We start from the raw sequence: 18,273 nt of genomic DNA, 5'->3' as shown, positions 1-18,273 counted from the left end.
GATCAGCAAACTTCATCTTAAAGGCTCAGACTGATGTTTGATGATTCATTACAGTATTCTATTCATTACATAACTCTATGTTCTTGCTCTGGTTTCACCTGTTATTATTACTATCTGTAATCAATTGAAAGCAATCTGTGGAGACCAAATTGTGTCTTATTTACCACCTGGCAAAGTGACTGTTGATAGATAAATGTTCAATGAATGAGTGAATAAGTACATGCATGAATAGAAACACGGCTACTACCGCTAATCTGCTACATCTGGTTGACACTAATGATACCAGGCGTTGTACTAAACTATGTGTATGTGCTATATTACTTAAGAAAAACGAGCACTTGAAGAAAGTCAAATTGGTATAACTTGGCTTATTTAAATTATAATGTATACTTCATCATTTCATCATATTTAAATCACATCATAAAAGAAATGGTAGATAAAAACACAGTTATGTTTCATATATTAGACCGTGTTGATTTAATTACCTTATTGCAGTGATGATTTTAATGACTTCCTTAATCTGGATATTTAGAACAGGAATATGAGGTGATTTGTTAAGGTAGAATGGTGTTGGATAGAGAATATGCCCCTTCAATTCAAAATTGGCTTCAAAATTTAATTTTTATTAGCTGTGTAGTCTTTGAATTCTAAAAGAAGGTTGTTACAAAGACTGCTAAGTGTCAAGTCAGCAATCTCAAACATTTTGATCTCAGAATCTCTACTCTTTTAAAATTATTGGGGATCCCATAGAGTTTTTGTTTACTGGGTTCTGTCTATCAATATTGGTAATACTAGAAATTAAAATAGACATTTTTAAAACACAAAAATACATAAATACACATTACATTAGCAATCAGAGGGATGGCATCATCACATGCCATGTGGTCTCTGGAAAGCTCCACCGTATACTTACAAGAAAGCGAAAAAGGGAAATAACATCTTAACATTACTACGAAGATAGCTCTTCCCTTCAGGCCCCTCTGAAAGAATCCTGGGGCTCCCCAGGGGTTCCAGATCACATCTGCACTAAAGTTATAAAAAATGGTAGCAATTACTATCGTTAGGAAATTGGGAACCTAAAAGCGGAAGAAAATTGCAAATATAGAGAAAAGAAGAGAATGAAAGCTATTCAAGGTATATACTATTTTGATATATAACTACTGAACACGATGAAATTACAAAAACAGAACATAGCCTGATGGTGAGTATAAAAGATGTATTTAAGCTTAAATTTTATTTTGATAATAACCACTAACGTGGAGAATCAGAACAACTTCCTAAAATTTACTTTAAATTAAGTAAATTTAATGACTTACCTTTAAAGTACCATTTTCAATAAATAATTGAGTAACAAATCCATCTATTGAGTTTGAGTCTTGCTGCATATAAAGCAGGAGTCCATAGGAACTAGAGGTCTGAAATTCTAGGGAGATGTTATTTTGTGGATTCAAAAACACATCCTGAAATTCTAGATAGGAATCTCCATAATAACAAACACAAGTGAAATCTGTGGAGACAGAAAGAAAATACAATTTAGGTTGGAATTGGACGTTCAATAGTTGAGTTTCACCTTATTAATACTAGCATCATGTTTTCTGAAATGGCTCATACGTGACTCTTTTCTGCCTGTTCCAAGGCTGGGCACCTGTTTACTTTGCCATAGTCACAGTGGTTTGCCATAATTTTTCTGTCTTAGGGGCTTCGTGACTAAATCTCCTTGGAAGGCAAAAATGTCTAGATGAGGGCTCTTCAAGAGTGTTTTTACGTAGATTTTATGTTACAGATCAACAGAAAGAGGAACGTTTTCTAAAGATGTCCCCTTTCACTGTATATAAGATGTTGGTACAAAATTATAATTTATGTTATTGTTCATTTGATTGGGTGGCTTTTGAGGGCTGATGGAGTTATTGGGAAGTAAAGGAATTGTCACCCTTTTGTAGCAACATTATATTGTCTGAGCTTCTTGAAAAACATCTCTCTCTCATTCTTTCTTTTTCTTTTGCCTTCTGAGTGATTACATTGGTGTTTTTTCAAGATTGACACCTGAGCTAACAATGTTGCCGATCTTTTTTTTTTACTCCCCAGATCCCCCCAGTATATAGTTGTATATTTTAGTTGTGGGTCCTTCTAGTTGTGTCATGTGGGACGCTGCCTCACCATGGCCTGATGAGTGGCGCCATGTCTGCGCCCAGGATACGAACTGGCGAAAGCCTGGGCCACTGTAGCAGAACGTGCGAGCTTAACCACTTGGCCATGGGGCGAGCCCCTGAATGATTACATTTTTATTAGCCTTCATCTTTCAAGTAAAATATGGAGACAGTTTGAGCAAAATGCTTTGACAATTTAATTTCTTAAATTTATAAATATATGATTAATGAAACCTAGCTAGCTTATTTCTATGAATAAGTAGTTAATTACTCTATATTATTATTAAAAGTTACTTTTGTTTAACAAATACTTGATTGATTGATGGTGACTGAGGATATTCTTGTAACAATGGTTTGTGTATCTCCTCTTTCCCTTCCTCCCTTCTGTTCCCACCACCAACCACCATATTAGAATCAGAAGAGAAGTAAGTCCGTACATACACACAAACTCTCTCTCCTTTAAAACTTCTAAATTGTTTATTCTTTTACAATTAATAGAGGAGATTATTCATGGAACCGTATGAGTTTTAGTTGGCTGTCCATCACAGGATAATACTCTTTTTAAAATCTGTACTTTAAAACCTCTACAGAGTTTTTTTTTTTTTTTAAAGATTGGCACCTGGGCTAACAACCGATGCAATTTTTTTTTTTTTCTGCTTTATCTCCCCAACCCCACCCTGTACACAGTTGTATATCTTAGTTGCAGGTCCTTCTAGTTGTGGGATGTGGGACGCCCCCTCAATGTAGCCTGACGAGCAGCGCCATATCCGGGCCCAGGACCCGAACCCTGGGCCGCCGCGGCGGAATGCACGAACTTAACCACTCGGCTACGGAGCCGGCCCCCAGAGTTTTTATTCTACGTGGAGTATTTATCTTATTTTACATTTTCAATAAACCTTTAGAAATACTCTAAATTTTCAAAATTGCTAAATTCTCAAACTTGTTAGAAACTCTAAGGAAATAATCAGCTAAACCTCAAAGAAATGTTTTCTTTTTAACTAGAAATAAGAAGGTTCAAAATACTGCGAGAAAACATTAGTGCTTTGTAGACATAAAAGCATATGTTTTAATCAAGACTTTCATTAGTGAAGGTAGCTCAAAGGTTGAAAACATGAGTAATGCACTTTCAATTTTGACATTCTGATTGTTTTAGTTGTTATGGTATAGACAGATATTTCTTCCTTGTAGAGTTTTAATGATGATGTTGAAGGCATAGGACAATAAAATTTCACACAAAATTAAATAATTTGAAAAGGTTTCAGCCATTCACTTGAATGAATTGAGGAGGGAGACAAATATTCATTTGATTTAAAGTTCACAATGTGAAAGAACATGAAATATTTTCAGACAAAATCTAATATTGCAACATGAATGTACCCAACATTGGTGAAATAAAGAAATTACTATATATTTTTAAACGCCTTAGAAAGAAATATATTGTTTAACTGACAATAGCTAACTCAAAAACCCCTTTAATTTCATTATTTTAAGATATGTATTCTATGGAATAAATTTTTAAAATTAAGTGGGTTTATGCTCCTGTGACTCGTGCTCTGTATAAAAACCCACATGCTCTCAATTGTAAGCTACTTGAAGTCAAGAGCCATAGATGTTTGGTTCATCATTTTATCCCAAGTGCCTGATTTTATGAAGCATGTGAAACTACTTACTATCTTTTATGGGAAATACAAGTGCTTTTGTTTAATTGCACTTGGAAAATTATATTCTGTTATGTTTGGATTCAAAAAATCAGGAAATAGTTTTGTATACAATATTTGACCATATTTGTAATGTTTTCTATTCCAATACATGAATATGGATCTTATTTTACATCTCCTTTAGCAAAAATCTTAATCAAATAAAAAGAATGGTGATGGGAAGCACATAGTAATTTTGTGAAGAAAGCGTAGAGACTGTTTCCAGAAATGATGGGCTAAAGTAAAATAATAATTCCACACAGTTTTTTATCATCGAGAATTAAGTCATAAGTTCTTGCCTTTCAGTTTTCATTTTTCCAAATAGAAGAATCTTTACGTGAATTGTATGCCCTCACATTATAGTTATACCTCTGAATGAGTTTATATGCTTTTGGTACAAATAACCAGAAAGCCCAATTCAAAGTAGCTTCAGTAAAAGGAAGTTCAAGGATAGGGTGGGCTTTCAGATGGATGTTTGTGTATGCATAGGCTCAGCTGGCTCCTCATAAAGACCTAGACTCCTGTCTTTCCATTCTGATATTCACGTGGTGAGCTCTAATCTGAGACTTGCTTCTTTTCTGGTTCTAATATGGAGGCCAGTGGTAGTTTAAGTGACATACTTCCTTATTTATGTCCAGTCACTCAGTGTCCTCTATTTTCAAAAGAGGAAGGAAGAACTTTCCTGTGTGTAGAATGAACCTTTCTTAGCAGTTAACTGGCTAGAACTGAGTCCCCTTCCACTGAGATGAGGATGGGGTCAGTTCACACTGAGACCTGTGGGGATGGTTTCATAGTGGACAAAATTGGTATTCTGTTGGGAAGAATGCTTCAAAATCTAACCCCAGTATTTCTCCAGATTCATGCCTTATTTCCCGGCTAATAGCTGACTGTTGGATTCCAAGACTCAAAGGACTCAATTTCCCAGCTAGAGACTTTAACTTCCACCTCCAACTTCCTGCCTCTGCCTCTCCTTCTGAGAGGTAGCTCTTGCCTTCATTTCTAACAGCATATATTGAGTATAAGGATGAGTCTAACCACTGAAAAATTTATTGGAAATTTGGTTCTTGTTGCTAGATGGGCAGTTGCCAAATGTTTTTTGACACATAATTATGTGAATTTCCGGTGCATATTGACTCATTGACCCACTCCCATTGCATGAGGATAAAGAAAACCTCAAAGTTGTTTTAAGTGGAAAATCAGGAGTCAATAACCTTGCCCTCCCCTACTGCACACAGAGGGTTTTAAATAGATCAGAAGTATAATAAAATAAATATATTTTGGAAGAAATTAATAATACAGATTCTTAGGCATAAATAAATATTTAAATTAGAACAAACGAAATAAATGAATGTGCATAATATTCAATTATTTGACATTAGGAACAATTACTCCAACAGCACATTTTCCTTTCAATAAAACAAATGTCTAGTTAGAAAAAGTAAAGGTTTCTTAGCTTGAGCCATTTTTTGTTTATTGATTAGCAGAATGTAAAATACTAAATACGTTTTAAAAAACAGAGCCACTTTTATAGTTAGTGTTCTATATTCAAGATTAAATGTGAAAGTTGGAATCTTATGACAGAATAATTCAACATCAAGCTTTTCTATAAAATTGATAGTCTGATAATGACTCTATAATGACTGGATAGTTTAAATGAAGGACATATATTATTTAATCCTATTTCTAGTAGATTATTGTCAACATCAGTGTAATCCGAGATTAATCGTTGAAAGAGTGATTCTGTATTGCTCTCTGGAGTATGTCTCACTAGCCATATGTGAAGAAATAATCCATAAGTAAAATGCAAAATGGCCTTTTATTTGTTTCATTCGTCTTGGAAGTAATACCTAGGAAATAATATTAGATATTTGTAATTTGTGTGTGTTTGCAAAATTTTCAGTTAAACAAACTATTAATTTGAGAAAAGACTATAACACTTAAATATAATTCATATAGGAAGGTTTGCTACACTGTTTCTTAAGAAACCTGTGTTGTCTTGATACTTGATTCTACCAGAAAGCAGATCAGCAACCAGGCATTAGCTGCAGAAACTCTCTGTGACTTGGATCTCTTCATTTGTATTGTTTTTAGAAAAAGGAGCTGGGATTTTATCATTACAAAATACTCTCCATGTTTAATACTTTGTACTTCTATGTTCTACAAATTGTGTTTAATTCACCTTAAAATCCAACTTTACATAATCCATTTAAATTCATGTCAATTAGCTTCACATTGCCTGATAAAGGAGAAAGGAAGAAAATGAACATTTATCCACTGTTTACTATATGCTAGCTTTTGATAAATCCTTTACTCAGGTCTCTTAAAATGTTGATTTTTCTGTTGCTGGCAATTTAAAGATTTATGCCATTTGAAAATGCTTTTGTAGGAACTAAGCATATTTCAAAATAAAGTATGAAATATTTGTTTCTGTCATAGATTTTCATACATTGATTAGTCCACAGACTGTAAGTCAATGACATAATTTATAGAGCAAGTATGAATCACATAATGCACAAAAACCCCAGATGTTTACAAAGCAAACAATACTGAAATGAAAACCAGAGGATGCAGTTTAAGATTGACAGAGACCCCTCAGTGTAGCCAAAGGAAATGCATGATAAATACGAGCTACAGAGGCAGATTTTAAGAAAACATGTGATTGCAAGAAAAGCAGAGAATTGAATACATTTTTTTTCTGAAAGCAATTGACAATCTTTTTGAAAGCAAGCACAACACCTATGATCATAACATTTCACCAGCAAATGGAAAGAGATTTTCAGGGAAAATTCCTTTAATTAATAGGCACCTGTAAGGATAGGAGATAACTCTTCAAATACAAATCAAATCATGCCACTCCTTAAGAACCTTTGTTGAGGGGCCAGCCCAGTGGCACAGTGGTTAAGTTCGCACGTTGCGCTTCTGCGGCCCGGGGTTTGCTGGTTTGGATCCCGGGTGTGCACATGGCACAGCTTGGCAAGCCATGCTGTGGCAGGTATCCCACATATAAAATAAAGGAAAATGGGCATGGATGTTAGCTCAAGGCCAGTTCTTCTCAGCAAAAAGAGGAGGATTGGCAGCTGATGTTAGCTTAGGGCTAATCTTCCTCAAAAAAAAAAAAAAATTGTTGAGCCAGCCCTGATGGCTGAGTGGTTAAAGTTCAGCGCACTCTGCTTCAGTGGCCCCAGCCCAGTCCCTGGGCGCAGAACCACACCACCTGTCTGTCAGGAGCCATGCTCTGGTGGCATCTCACATAGAAAACTAGAAGGACTTACAACTAGAATATACAACTATGTACTGGGGCTTTGGGGAGTGGAAAAAAAAAGAGAAAGAGAGGAAGATTGGCAACAAATGTTAGCTCAGGGTGAATCTCTCCCAGAAAAAAAAAAAAATTGTTGCTGCCAAATGCCTGTGACAGAATTGCTTACTATTTACTCTGTATAGAATCTGTCCTTTTTCCTTTTGTCCTTTAATGTGGAATACCAATTATTCCAGGTAACTTACAGGGCAGTCATCCTCTCCTCACCTGCATTACCACTTCAGTCACCCCCATCCTACCTGTACACGGAGTCTATTTCTGGGATAATTATCCCATTCCATTGGCAAGATGGTCTACTCCAAGCCAATCAGACACTGACTTCATAAGTATAGCCTCCTGATAAGTCTTGATATTGGATGTGGCAAGTCCTACATACTGTTCTCCTCCCTCAGGACTGTGTTGCTTTCTGTTTGCCCTGTGTCTTTTGATACAAATAGTAGAATCAGGTATACATGCAAACACCCCATTAAATAATATAAAAACTCTCATTAGAAATTGACTTGAATTCCATCATTTTTATAGAAAAAAACTGCAAGTAATTGATATCTTTGTGATACTTTGTCTTCTATACACGGACATGGTACATGCCTCCATTTTACTAGGACTTCTACAGCATTTTTAATATAGTCTTATAATTTTTCTTCAAAAAGGCCATGTCTATATTTTCTTAGGTTAACTTCTGGAAACCTTATAAACTTGCTATTTTAAATAGTTTTTCATAACATTATAGATTTAACTCATTTTGTTGGTATGTTGAAATGCAGCAACTGCTGGATATTGAACAACCTTGCTGAACTCTCCTATTTGCAATAATACTATGTCATCTGTGAGTAATGAGATTTTTCTTCCTTTTGTTTCTAATTCTTAAACTATCTTGTTAGCTTATTACATTGCCTAAGACCGTCAGAGAGAACACTGCACTGAAATAATGATAATGAGATACTTTTTGTTGTTTTGCTTTTGTGGGGAAGGCTGTTAAGCTTTCTCCTTTGAGTGTAATGTTCTGCTTTATTTTATAAGGGATATCTTTTAACTCAAGTAATTTTCCTTCTACTTTGTAGTTTCCTGAAATTTTTAGCAGACCTTAATATCAAATTTTATCAGTTTTTCACTTATTGATATGATTATATTGTGAATAACTTTGATATTCTAATATTAAACCTTTGTTTTATCCCACAAATAAGCCCCATTTGTTTATAATGTGTGTACATACGCGGATTTCATTTGGAAGAAGTTGTTTTTGGATATTTGCATCTATGCTGATGATTGAGATTGCCTTTGAATTTTCATTTCTCAGGGTGTGCTCTCTGATTTTCATAGTAAAATTTTATTAGCTTCATTAGTTAAGTTGGGCAATGTGAATTTCCACTGCTATTCTCTGGAAGTGTTTCTGTTGACTTATCACTCAAATTACACATCAAACTATAAAATTATGAATTATGCAACATCTTAAAATAACTATAAAGATTTCATTTAATGTGCTGCTTAGGAATCAGAATGTTGTAGTAGACAAAGTAGTGACTTGCAAGGAGATTTAGTTTTAGTTTTAATTTGGTCGCTTACTCTGTGTTACCTTGGAGAAGTCATTTCACTTCTCTGCCTCCCGTCTTTACCCATAAAATCAGGTGGCAGCTATTATAAACTTGTAATGACAACAGATTTAATTTTAGTTAGGACTCCTGGGTTTAACTACACATTTTATCACTTAAAATCATGGGATCTTGAATAAATCTTTTAACTTCCTTGAGCCTCTCCGTTTCCTCATCAATACAAGGGCAATCACAAGGTTGTTCTGTTATAATATATGTTGGATCGCTAGATAAAGAATTTGCTCAGTTTGTATTTGGGAAGGAAACCTCTTACAATGAAACAGAAAGGTTTTACAACCAAAATTGATTTTAAAAATAGTTGTTACGTGTGTATGCTCTCTATCATTCTGAGGCGTATATTTGGAAAGGTCTGAAGCATACGGTGTTGCCACATTAAGCAGATCTGGGTAGAATCCGAAGGATTCCAAGGTGATGTCTAATGAGGTTGCCGTGAGATACAGAAGTGCCCTCTATTGCCATTGTTATAAGAGGAGCTCACATTTTTATTTGTTTTACCTATTTACAGGAGTAAAATACATGAATAAAACTAAATTAAAGCTGTAGATTTTACTAAAATGGTTTATGTTTATTACACTGTTCTTTACTCTTAACACCTTTACATGCATCCTCTAATTTGATTCTCACTTCAATCTGGGAAGCATGTGAAGCCAATGTTCTTAAGAACCCTATATTTGTATCTAGGAAATTGAGTCTTAGGGAAAGTAATTTGATCATAGATCTCAGAAATGGGCTTCTTTCAACAAAGCATATGTTCTTTAACACCAGTTTTATTCTATATGAACAGGCTGCATATCCATTACTTTCAATATATATTCTTAGCAAAGGTGGGGGATCAGAATTTGCTACCCCAAAATGTGTCTCTTTGGCTTGATTATTTTAAGGAACAAAAGAGTCAGGAAGGAACTTTGGCCTTCCCCCTAACTGCTTAAAAGAATTTAAGACAGAATACCTATTCCAGGAAGGAGCTATCACCATAGATAACTAGGATAATATGAAGTAGGAGTAATAGACAGGGAGGAAGCTGGCAAGGCCCATTTGGTCAAAGTCTTCCCCATGTCTGTCTGTCTTTGTAAGCTATGGCAAACATTTGTTTATCAAACATTTGCTTTTCCATCTCCATGTGAATTGCCTGCCTCCTCTTTGAAGTCCCAAACCACTACCCACAATGTCCTCTTTTGCTTCTAGCTGAAGATGGTATTTAAGGTGGGGGCGTCAGTTATTTTGGCCAGTTACTCAGTTTTCCTGGGTTTCTCCCATATACATGTGTTATTAAACTTTGCTTGACTTTCTCCTACTCTTCCGTCTCATGTCAATTTCATTCTTAGACCAGCCAGAAGAACCTAGAGGGTAGAGGAATAGCTCCTCCTTCCCTACGTCATTCTTTTTGAAAAATCACTCATTTGTAAGAGGTCCACTGTGGATCCTCCTATTGAATTCTTAGATTCTCTGTAATTTAAGAGAGTAGCGTGATGATAGCATCACTGAACATACAAACAGTGCCCCCCTTTCCAGTGAGCTCCAAAGTGCTTACAATCTAGTGTTTGAGTATAGCTTTCTTTTAAAAAAAATAATTTATAAATAATTATTGAGCTGTTAGCTAGCTTAAAATAAATATTTAATTAATAAAAGTACTTTGAAATAAGGTCATACTTAATATTTGAGATAACTTGTATAATTTTCCCTTCTTTTCCTTTTGCTATTTAATGTTTAAGGAATATTAAAAGTCACGTGGGTTTTTTTAGGTAGGCTGGAAATCTACTTACTACTTAAAACATAATTTGGTGAGGAAAATATGTTTCCACAGAGAAATGAGAATGTGGCAGCACTGGGGAAACCTTTATTATCTTCTTAAAACTTTTCATCCTCTTGACAAACTAGTTTACAGAGAAAACAGGATGAGTGACTCAGGATTCTGCTGCTCCCAGGCTCTAGCAGTCTCATGCAAATTCAGGAAGGATCCATTGTTTCAAAGCTGAGAAGTCCTTATATTTATTCTTCTTATTATTCTGACAAATTACATTTTTTTATTTATAAGATTAGCAGTAATAGACTCTAGGGGGCAAAACATGACAAAAATTAAGAAGTCACGTCACAATGTATATTCATCAGAAGCCACACATTCAGACTCTAATGGTCGCCCATGATACATTTTGGAATAAAGTAGCAACTTAAGTTCTAAAAACTAATTGCTGATGTGTATTGCTTGTGAATTTTCAGTAAAATAAAGTGCAAATGCAGTTACCAGTAATATCCTTTATTCAACACAAGAAAAGGATCTGTCTTAATAACTTATGTTATAACTAATAAAACTTGAAAACCTCTTTCTAATTTTCCAGATATATTACTATTTATGTGGGTCAACATTACAAAAGTAAAATATTTTCCTTATGCTTAAAAAATTGAATGGTTAATTCTTCACTCACATGTAATTAAATACAATTATAAATACTTTACATTTACTCACCTAATATTCTTTTTTCGTATATTTTATTTTATAATCTATGATATTGCCTCAATAACGCCTATAGTCTAATTGTCACCCTCAAGCTCTTTAGGCAATTATCAGCTTAGTTCTTTTCAGTCCTCAGACTTTACGATAGATAAGAGGAGAAAAAGAAGTGTTAATAGTGATTATCCATATTTCCCCTTATTCCTAGCTATCAGTTTTTAATTAAATGTAATTTCAGCTCTTCCTTTGATCTTTCAACATTGTTAGCGGTTCAAGACTGATTTCTGCTATTAACCAGCAGCTGGTCCCAAGGAAGAGTACAAAAGAAAAACACACTCATGCTTCTCAAAAACGTGTGACGTAGATACATAGATAAAAGGGAGACTATGCCAGTAAAAATGTACAGATAATATGATTTTATACACACATACACATATATGAGTGTGTCTACACACACACAGCAGTCTTTAATTTACCCATTGATGGGAGTGGTTCTTGCATGTGAACGTTTTCCTCAGATGTGACAGGTTAGAGGATTTATTTTGAGAACAGCTACTTTTAGGAAACTCTAAGAACGCCTACTGGCCACTAACACTTTAGTACACCTTTTAGTGATGGGAAAGTTCTTCATTAAAATAAGTCAAGGCATAAATCACATATGTATGCTATGTTTCCTCACTTATTTGTACTGTGTGGCATTTTTAGCCCTTTTGGAGTGAAGTGTGGAGAAAAGAAAGAAGAGATGATATATTTTTCATTGCAAGAGTGCAGGAGAGAAGGTTTACAGGTCCAAAAAGTGACATGCCCAGCGTGGAGGTGAGCGGCCGGGGAAGTCAAGATGAGGAAGGAAGAGCTGTGGAGGTTGATGCATGGTGACCGTCCTGGGGATGGCGTTAATGGAAAGTTGAGGAACAAGCTCATGAAGTACAGAGTTTGTTTTCCTTTGACCCGCTTTGAAAATATTATGCCTTATTTTCTTTATATTCCAGTGAATACAGACATTCTGGTGGTCTAACAGAGACACATTTATATTGCTGAAAGATAATCTGTTCAAGAACAGTAATTCTTACAGTAGGAATATTGGGTCTGGACTCAGAGGACTTGAAGGGGAATCATTACTTCATTGCTGTGCAAATTTTGGGCACAATATTAAACTTCGGAAAGTTTTAGTTTTTCCATGGCACACATTTTGAAAGTTGACTCTCTTTTGATTTTGGACCAATGATGTGGAACTCATGCTACAGAATAAAATAGCTAAGTTGACTTTCCCTTTATTAAGCAAAGCAATTAAGTTTTCATTCCAGAAAATTACTGATATTTTACATAATTTATCTATATTGTACCTGTAAATGAATGGATAACCAAACATTTTAAAAGCCACCATTTGACTATAAGCCTTTAAAATGTGTCAATTATTAGAATGTCTCAAAACTGTAATAACCACTTGATATTTCTGTTTTTCCTAGTATTAAAACAAACAACTTATACTTTCAATTTTATCGAGGACTAATTTTATACTGTAACTTAAAATGCATCTTTTTAATTCCAAAGTAAAGATACAGATGCATTAATTTAACTTAATTTGAGTGATATAAAGCTTAAAGAACAAATTGCAATAAAAAGCGGGAAATAAAAGATACGGATTTCCTTGAGACAACATCTTGTAAAGATTTGAAGCTTCTTGTCATCTGGATGTCCTTGTACATCTCACTGGGCTCGGTGGGCTATGCAGGATAACCTGACATATTAAGGTTAAAAATTAGTCTGATTTCACTCAAGGACTGCTGGATATGTCAGCACATAGATGGTTTGGTGAAAAATGAATCAACTCTAAAATGTTTAACTAGTGGGATTTTTCCTCCACTCTCACTCACACCTCCAGGCATCCAGTGTCACCACTTCCGCAGGCTTTGTGGATTCTGTGCTATGAATCACCGTGCTTCTCTGCCTTTCCCACTGCCAATTTCAGTTTCCATATTCTCAGGTCTGTTCAGTCTATTTCTACTTGTTCAGTTGTTTTTTAGCTTCCAAGATTTTATGTCTGTTTTCTCCCCTGCCATTATCTTTGTCCTAGTGGGTTTCTACCTTAAAAATATATTCATATATTTTGCTCAATATTTGTGGGATTTCAGGAGGAAGTGGAGGTAAATTTATGTGATTAATTCATCATCTTTAACTGGAATGCTAATTTTTGTTAATCTACATCTTTCAGTTAGCAAGGCTACAGAGTTCCTTTCTTACGTTCCTACAGAATTGCTCCTAAGTGTAGTTAATTCTCAGCTTTAGTCTTAAAGAGCCATACAAAATATGTGTGGACTGTGTCTCAGCCTATCAGGATGGGATTACAGTTCTCATCTTTGATTTGCTGAAGTTAAAAGTTTATCAATAGGGCCGGCTCCATGGCCCAGTGGTTAAGTTTGCGCGCTCTGCTGCGGTGGCCCAGGGTTCGGATCCTGGGCACGGACATGGCACCGCTCGTCAGGCCACTTTGAGGTGGCGTCCCACATCCCACAACTAGAAGGACGTGCAACTAAGATATACAACTGTGTACGGGGGGGGGGGGGGGGGGGTTGGGGGAGATAAAGCAGAAAAAAAAAAAAGATTGGCAAGAGTTGTTAGCCCAGGTGCCAATCTTTGAAAAAAAAAAATGTTTATCAATAGATTCTATGCCTATAGAATCTTCCCTCCTTTAGGAAAGCATTCTACATCATGACAAGTTGTTTTACCCTCTATCTACATCTACAAATATGACTTAAGCTATTGCTGCCCACAGGTAGATCCTTACATTCTAGAATCTACTGTCTTGGAATAATATTTTTTAATTCAAGGCTTCATATAATATTGTAAAGCCAGTGGGAGACCTTGGATGTACCTGATAATTTGAGTTTTTCAATTTTTGGAAGTGATAGGAAGGTGGGAATTATGCATTTAGATGCATAATTTAGTTTATAATATAAAATACAAATCGAAACTATTTTGTAAAAGCAGTGTCATTATGGATGTAGCACAAAGTGAGACCAGATATTTTCTCAAAGTTGATAGATTTGCTAATTCTAACAAGAAAGTGTCATAATTGAATAATCAGATTCCATTTCCTTGAAATATTTTTGAAGAATGTAGGGATAGATATGCCCAACACTACCTACTGCTGAAAAAACACAAACATGTTGGCTAAAATATTTTAATAAACACTTTAGATGCATTGTTGAGCTGAAAAAGGATCTCGAGATCTTGATATGGAAGTTGGAACCCATACAAATGGAAGTGAAATGGAGACATATTTCTGAATGCTGACCTTCCCTGTGGAATTCTGGAGCTATTAAACTTCTGTGTCAATGGTCCAATGGAGCACAAGATACAAAAGGAAAGTTTCGGTGCCATTCAAGAGTGGAATCCAAGAAATCCTGACATAAACTGAACTCCCAGAGGGAGCTACGTACAAACCTGCATTCTAGAAGAAGTTGGCAAGGAGACGATTGCCTGGCCATAGCGCTGGGAAAAGAGAAAAATAACATTCTGAAAATTTATAACCAAAATTCAGCCCTCTTGGATGTTTGCAGACTGAATTCATTATATATATATTTCTAGATGTATTAATTTAACATATTTATGTGTGGGGGGTATATATACGTATAAATATATATACACATTCAGGAAAAAGCCTCAAATCTAGAATTTTTTGAAATGGAGCACAGTTTGTAGCACCTAGGCATTTAGCAGAAACAAAAACACAAAACCTAAATAGAACACACATTTCAAAGCCAGAGTTCAAAGTATTCCTGCAAATAAAACTCTAAGGCAAGGTGCTTCCAAACAATGGTCAAAAAATCCAAAAGAAACAAAGCACCATGAGCAACATCTATCGACAAGAGTATAGGAAACACATAGACTTCAGTTAGTGAAATCTGACATAGAATATAAAAGTTTTGTTCAATATGTTTAAAAAAATAAGAGAGAGAATTGAAAATGTAAAGAATGAGAGACTATTATATATGACCAAAAGGATTGGAAAAAGAATCAAATAAAATTTTTAGAAATGAAAAATAAAATATTTTAAATAAAAGCTAAGTGAAAGATGCAGTTAAAAAGGCCATTAGCAGTTTGCACATTTCACTTCAGCGGCCCAGACTTCGCCAGTTCGGATCCCAGGTGAAAACCATGCACCGCTTGTCAACCGATTCTGTGGCAGGTGTCTCACATATAAAGTAGAGGAAGATGGGCACAGATGTTAGCTCAGGGTCAATCTCCCTCAGCAAAAAGAGGAGGATTGGTGGTGAATGTTAGCTCAGGGCCAATCTTCCTCAAAGAAAAGAAAGGTCATTAATATACTGCAAGGGTGATCTGAATAAGTCATCTTGAACTCAGCAAAGAGAGAATACCAGATAGAAAGTGTGAAAAACAGCTTAAGAAACACGCTGGATAGAGAGGGAAAATCTAATATACATACAGCCAGAGTTCAAAAGGATAGAAGAAAAATAAACAGAGAAGTAATATTGAAGAATTAATGGTTGAGAATTTTGCCAAGTAAAGCGACCTGAACAAAGGGGTGCAGATATAGATAAGACCATTCAATGGCTGATTTTTGGGAGAAAAAAAGATAGAATTAAAAATGGAAAACAATATTAGATAAAGAGAAAAGCAGAGATGAGAGACAGTGTTCAAAGACCCTTGTATTTGTTAAGAGCATGGAATAAATACTGATAAAATTTACACATTGTAAATGCGCATGATAAAATTTCAAAGAGTAACATTAAAGGGGTAGAAACAGAACAGCTATCTTACGATTTTAGCGGAAAAAAATAAAAAGACAGCTCCAGCAGTCAAAAAGCAGTCAAGGAGCAAAAGACAAAAGAAAAAATCAGAAAATGCAGGACGAAAATAAGATGATGTAATATTTCTAAGTGTATCTGAGACACAATAAGTATAAAAGTATTGCACCTGACTCATCTTTTTGCCATTTACCGTAACAAACCAAAACCTAAGCACACGAAAAAGTTGTTTTCCAAACTTCTTAACTTTGTGGCAAGAATACTTTCCTTAAGTTTTAGCCTCTCAACAGAAATGTTGGGGAGAAAGCAAGTGTGACTAGTGAGGGGAAAGTAGGCTATGGGGAAATACGCCAGCAAATTAAAGAGTGGAAGGATTTTTAGTAAGAGTTCTAAGATATGAGGAAGAAAATGTATGGTAATGGAGCATAAAGTGTTAAGAGTCGTCAAAACCCTCCTAAAGAATATTAACATGAAGGAGAAGACTTTATTTAACGTTATTTAAAAACTATAAAGCTCAAGAACAAGTGAGTATTGACCTTTTTCGTCTAAAAAGATGAAAGGAACAAAATAGATGGCCTTGCGAGCAAGAGAAAAGCGAGCAACTATTCAAAAATGATACTGAGCAATTTTTTATCATTATGAACAAAATTGAAATTCTTCATAAGTAAAAGTCATATGGAAAAATATCAATTCTATGTGGCCTAAAGAAGTAAAAGAGGAAAACATCTTTTTAATGCTTTTGGCAGAAGGTACAGCTGAATATTTTTGTGATTTGAGGAAAGAGAAGTATTTCTTTAAAAAGACACCAAAAGAAAGGATGGATATGTTTGAGGACATTAAATTAAGGACTTCTGTTAATCTAAAAACACTAAAGAAAATAAAAGAAAGCCACAAACAGCAAGAATACATTGCAAAACATATAATTGACAAAAGATTAGTATCCAAAGTTATACATAGACAAGCTAAAAGCATAATCCCGAGAGAAAAGCAACTAATCCAGTCAAAAAAGACATGGAAGTCTTGAAGAGATTCTTCTCCAAAGAGAAAATAGGAATTACCAGTAACATAGGAAAAACTGCTCATCTTTATTACTATTCAGGGATTGCAAATTACTCCAATGAGATACTTTTTATAACTACCTGAATGGCAAAAATTTCACAGTGTGAAAATACCAGGTGTTCTCAAAGTTACAAAATAATCAGAACTCTTATAGAATTTGATTGGGATTAGGTAAAGATGAAGTTATTTTGGAAAATGTTTTGACATATTCGAGAAAAGTTGAATGTTTCCGCCCTCTTTAATGAGGCAAGTCCACGTCTATGCTGATTCCCTAAAGCGGTGTTTGCTTATATGCGCCAGGAAAGATGCAACACGCGTCAACATGGAAAATTCTCATAAGCAAAATGGTGATCAAAAAGAGTGAGCAGTGAAGAAGGCGTATTTTTAAATTTATGTAAATTTCAAAGCATCTAATAAAACAATATATTTAGGGTTGATTATATATTACACATAATTCTATGTATTACATGTAATCATATATTATATTACATTTAATTATATACATTATATTACATTGTTTAGTGGTATCTGATTCTAAAGAAAAACTAAAGAATGATAACCAAAAAGAAAGCCAAGGAGTACGGGTGTTTAAAAGTTGCTGATCACATTCTGCTTCTTAAGTTGTGTGGATGGAAGGCACAGTTCTTTCTTTTATTATTATTTTGTGTTTATGTAGGGTATAAGTCTTTGCTGTATTTATTCACTATGTAATAAAAACAACTTTAAAAGAAAAATAAGACAATAACTTGGAATGGGACAGTGGCTAGGCTAGCTTCTGGTTTGTTGCCCTAATGACTGGATTTTTCTATGCAATTTCATGCCAAGAAAATCTGTTTCAATTTTAAACGGCACCTCTGACCGAGGATTCTGCTTTACGTGTGTCAGCTATCGCCCTGGTTTAAGTCCTGGGTGTCTCAGTATCTATTTTGGGAAGCAGAGCTGTGGCCTTGGAATGGACAAGTGCTAATTTGGGGCAGATGGAAATACTCCCCTAGTTCCTTTGATCTGTGCCATCCAACTTTTCACTAATATCTTTGACCTCTTACACGAAATCACGCAGCTTTTTAGATTTCTTAGTTATTTCTCCATAGCATATCCTCTTCTCCAGTCCTCTCCACTGCCATATTTTACTCTTGTAACATTTGTGAGGTTTTTCTAAAAACAGGGAACCACCACAAAAAAGTTTCAATAACAAAATTAATATAACTCATATTAAAGTTTGCTTA

General features: G+C 35.0%; 1 protein-coding gene across 1 annotated transcript in view; it reads right to left on the bottom strand.

The window, feature by feature from the left end:
• Positions 1-18,273, bottom strand: part of EYS (eyes shut homolog) — a 1,407,877-nt gene that overhangs the window by 550,630 nt on the left and 838,974 nt on the right. The window contains 1 exon segment of the mRNA XM_046639782.1: positions 1,317-1,507. Coding sequence (XP_046495738.1) covers positions 1,317-1,507 — 191 coding nt within the window.

Source organism: Equus quagga, chromosome 15, assembly GCF_021613505.1.
Source record: "Equus quagga isolate Etosha38 chromosome 15, UCLA_HA_Equagga_1.0, whole genome shotgun sequence".
In the NCBI taxonomy this organism is placed as follows: domain Eukaryota; kingdom Metazoa; phylum Chordata; class Mammalia; order Perissodactyla; family Equidae; genus Equus; species Equus quagga.
Note: the sequence above shows the minus strand (reverse complement) of the source record. Positions and strands in the feature narration are given on the sequence as shown.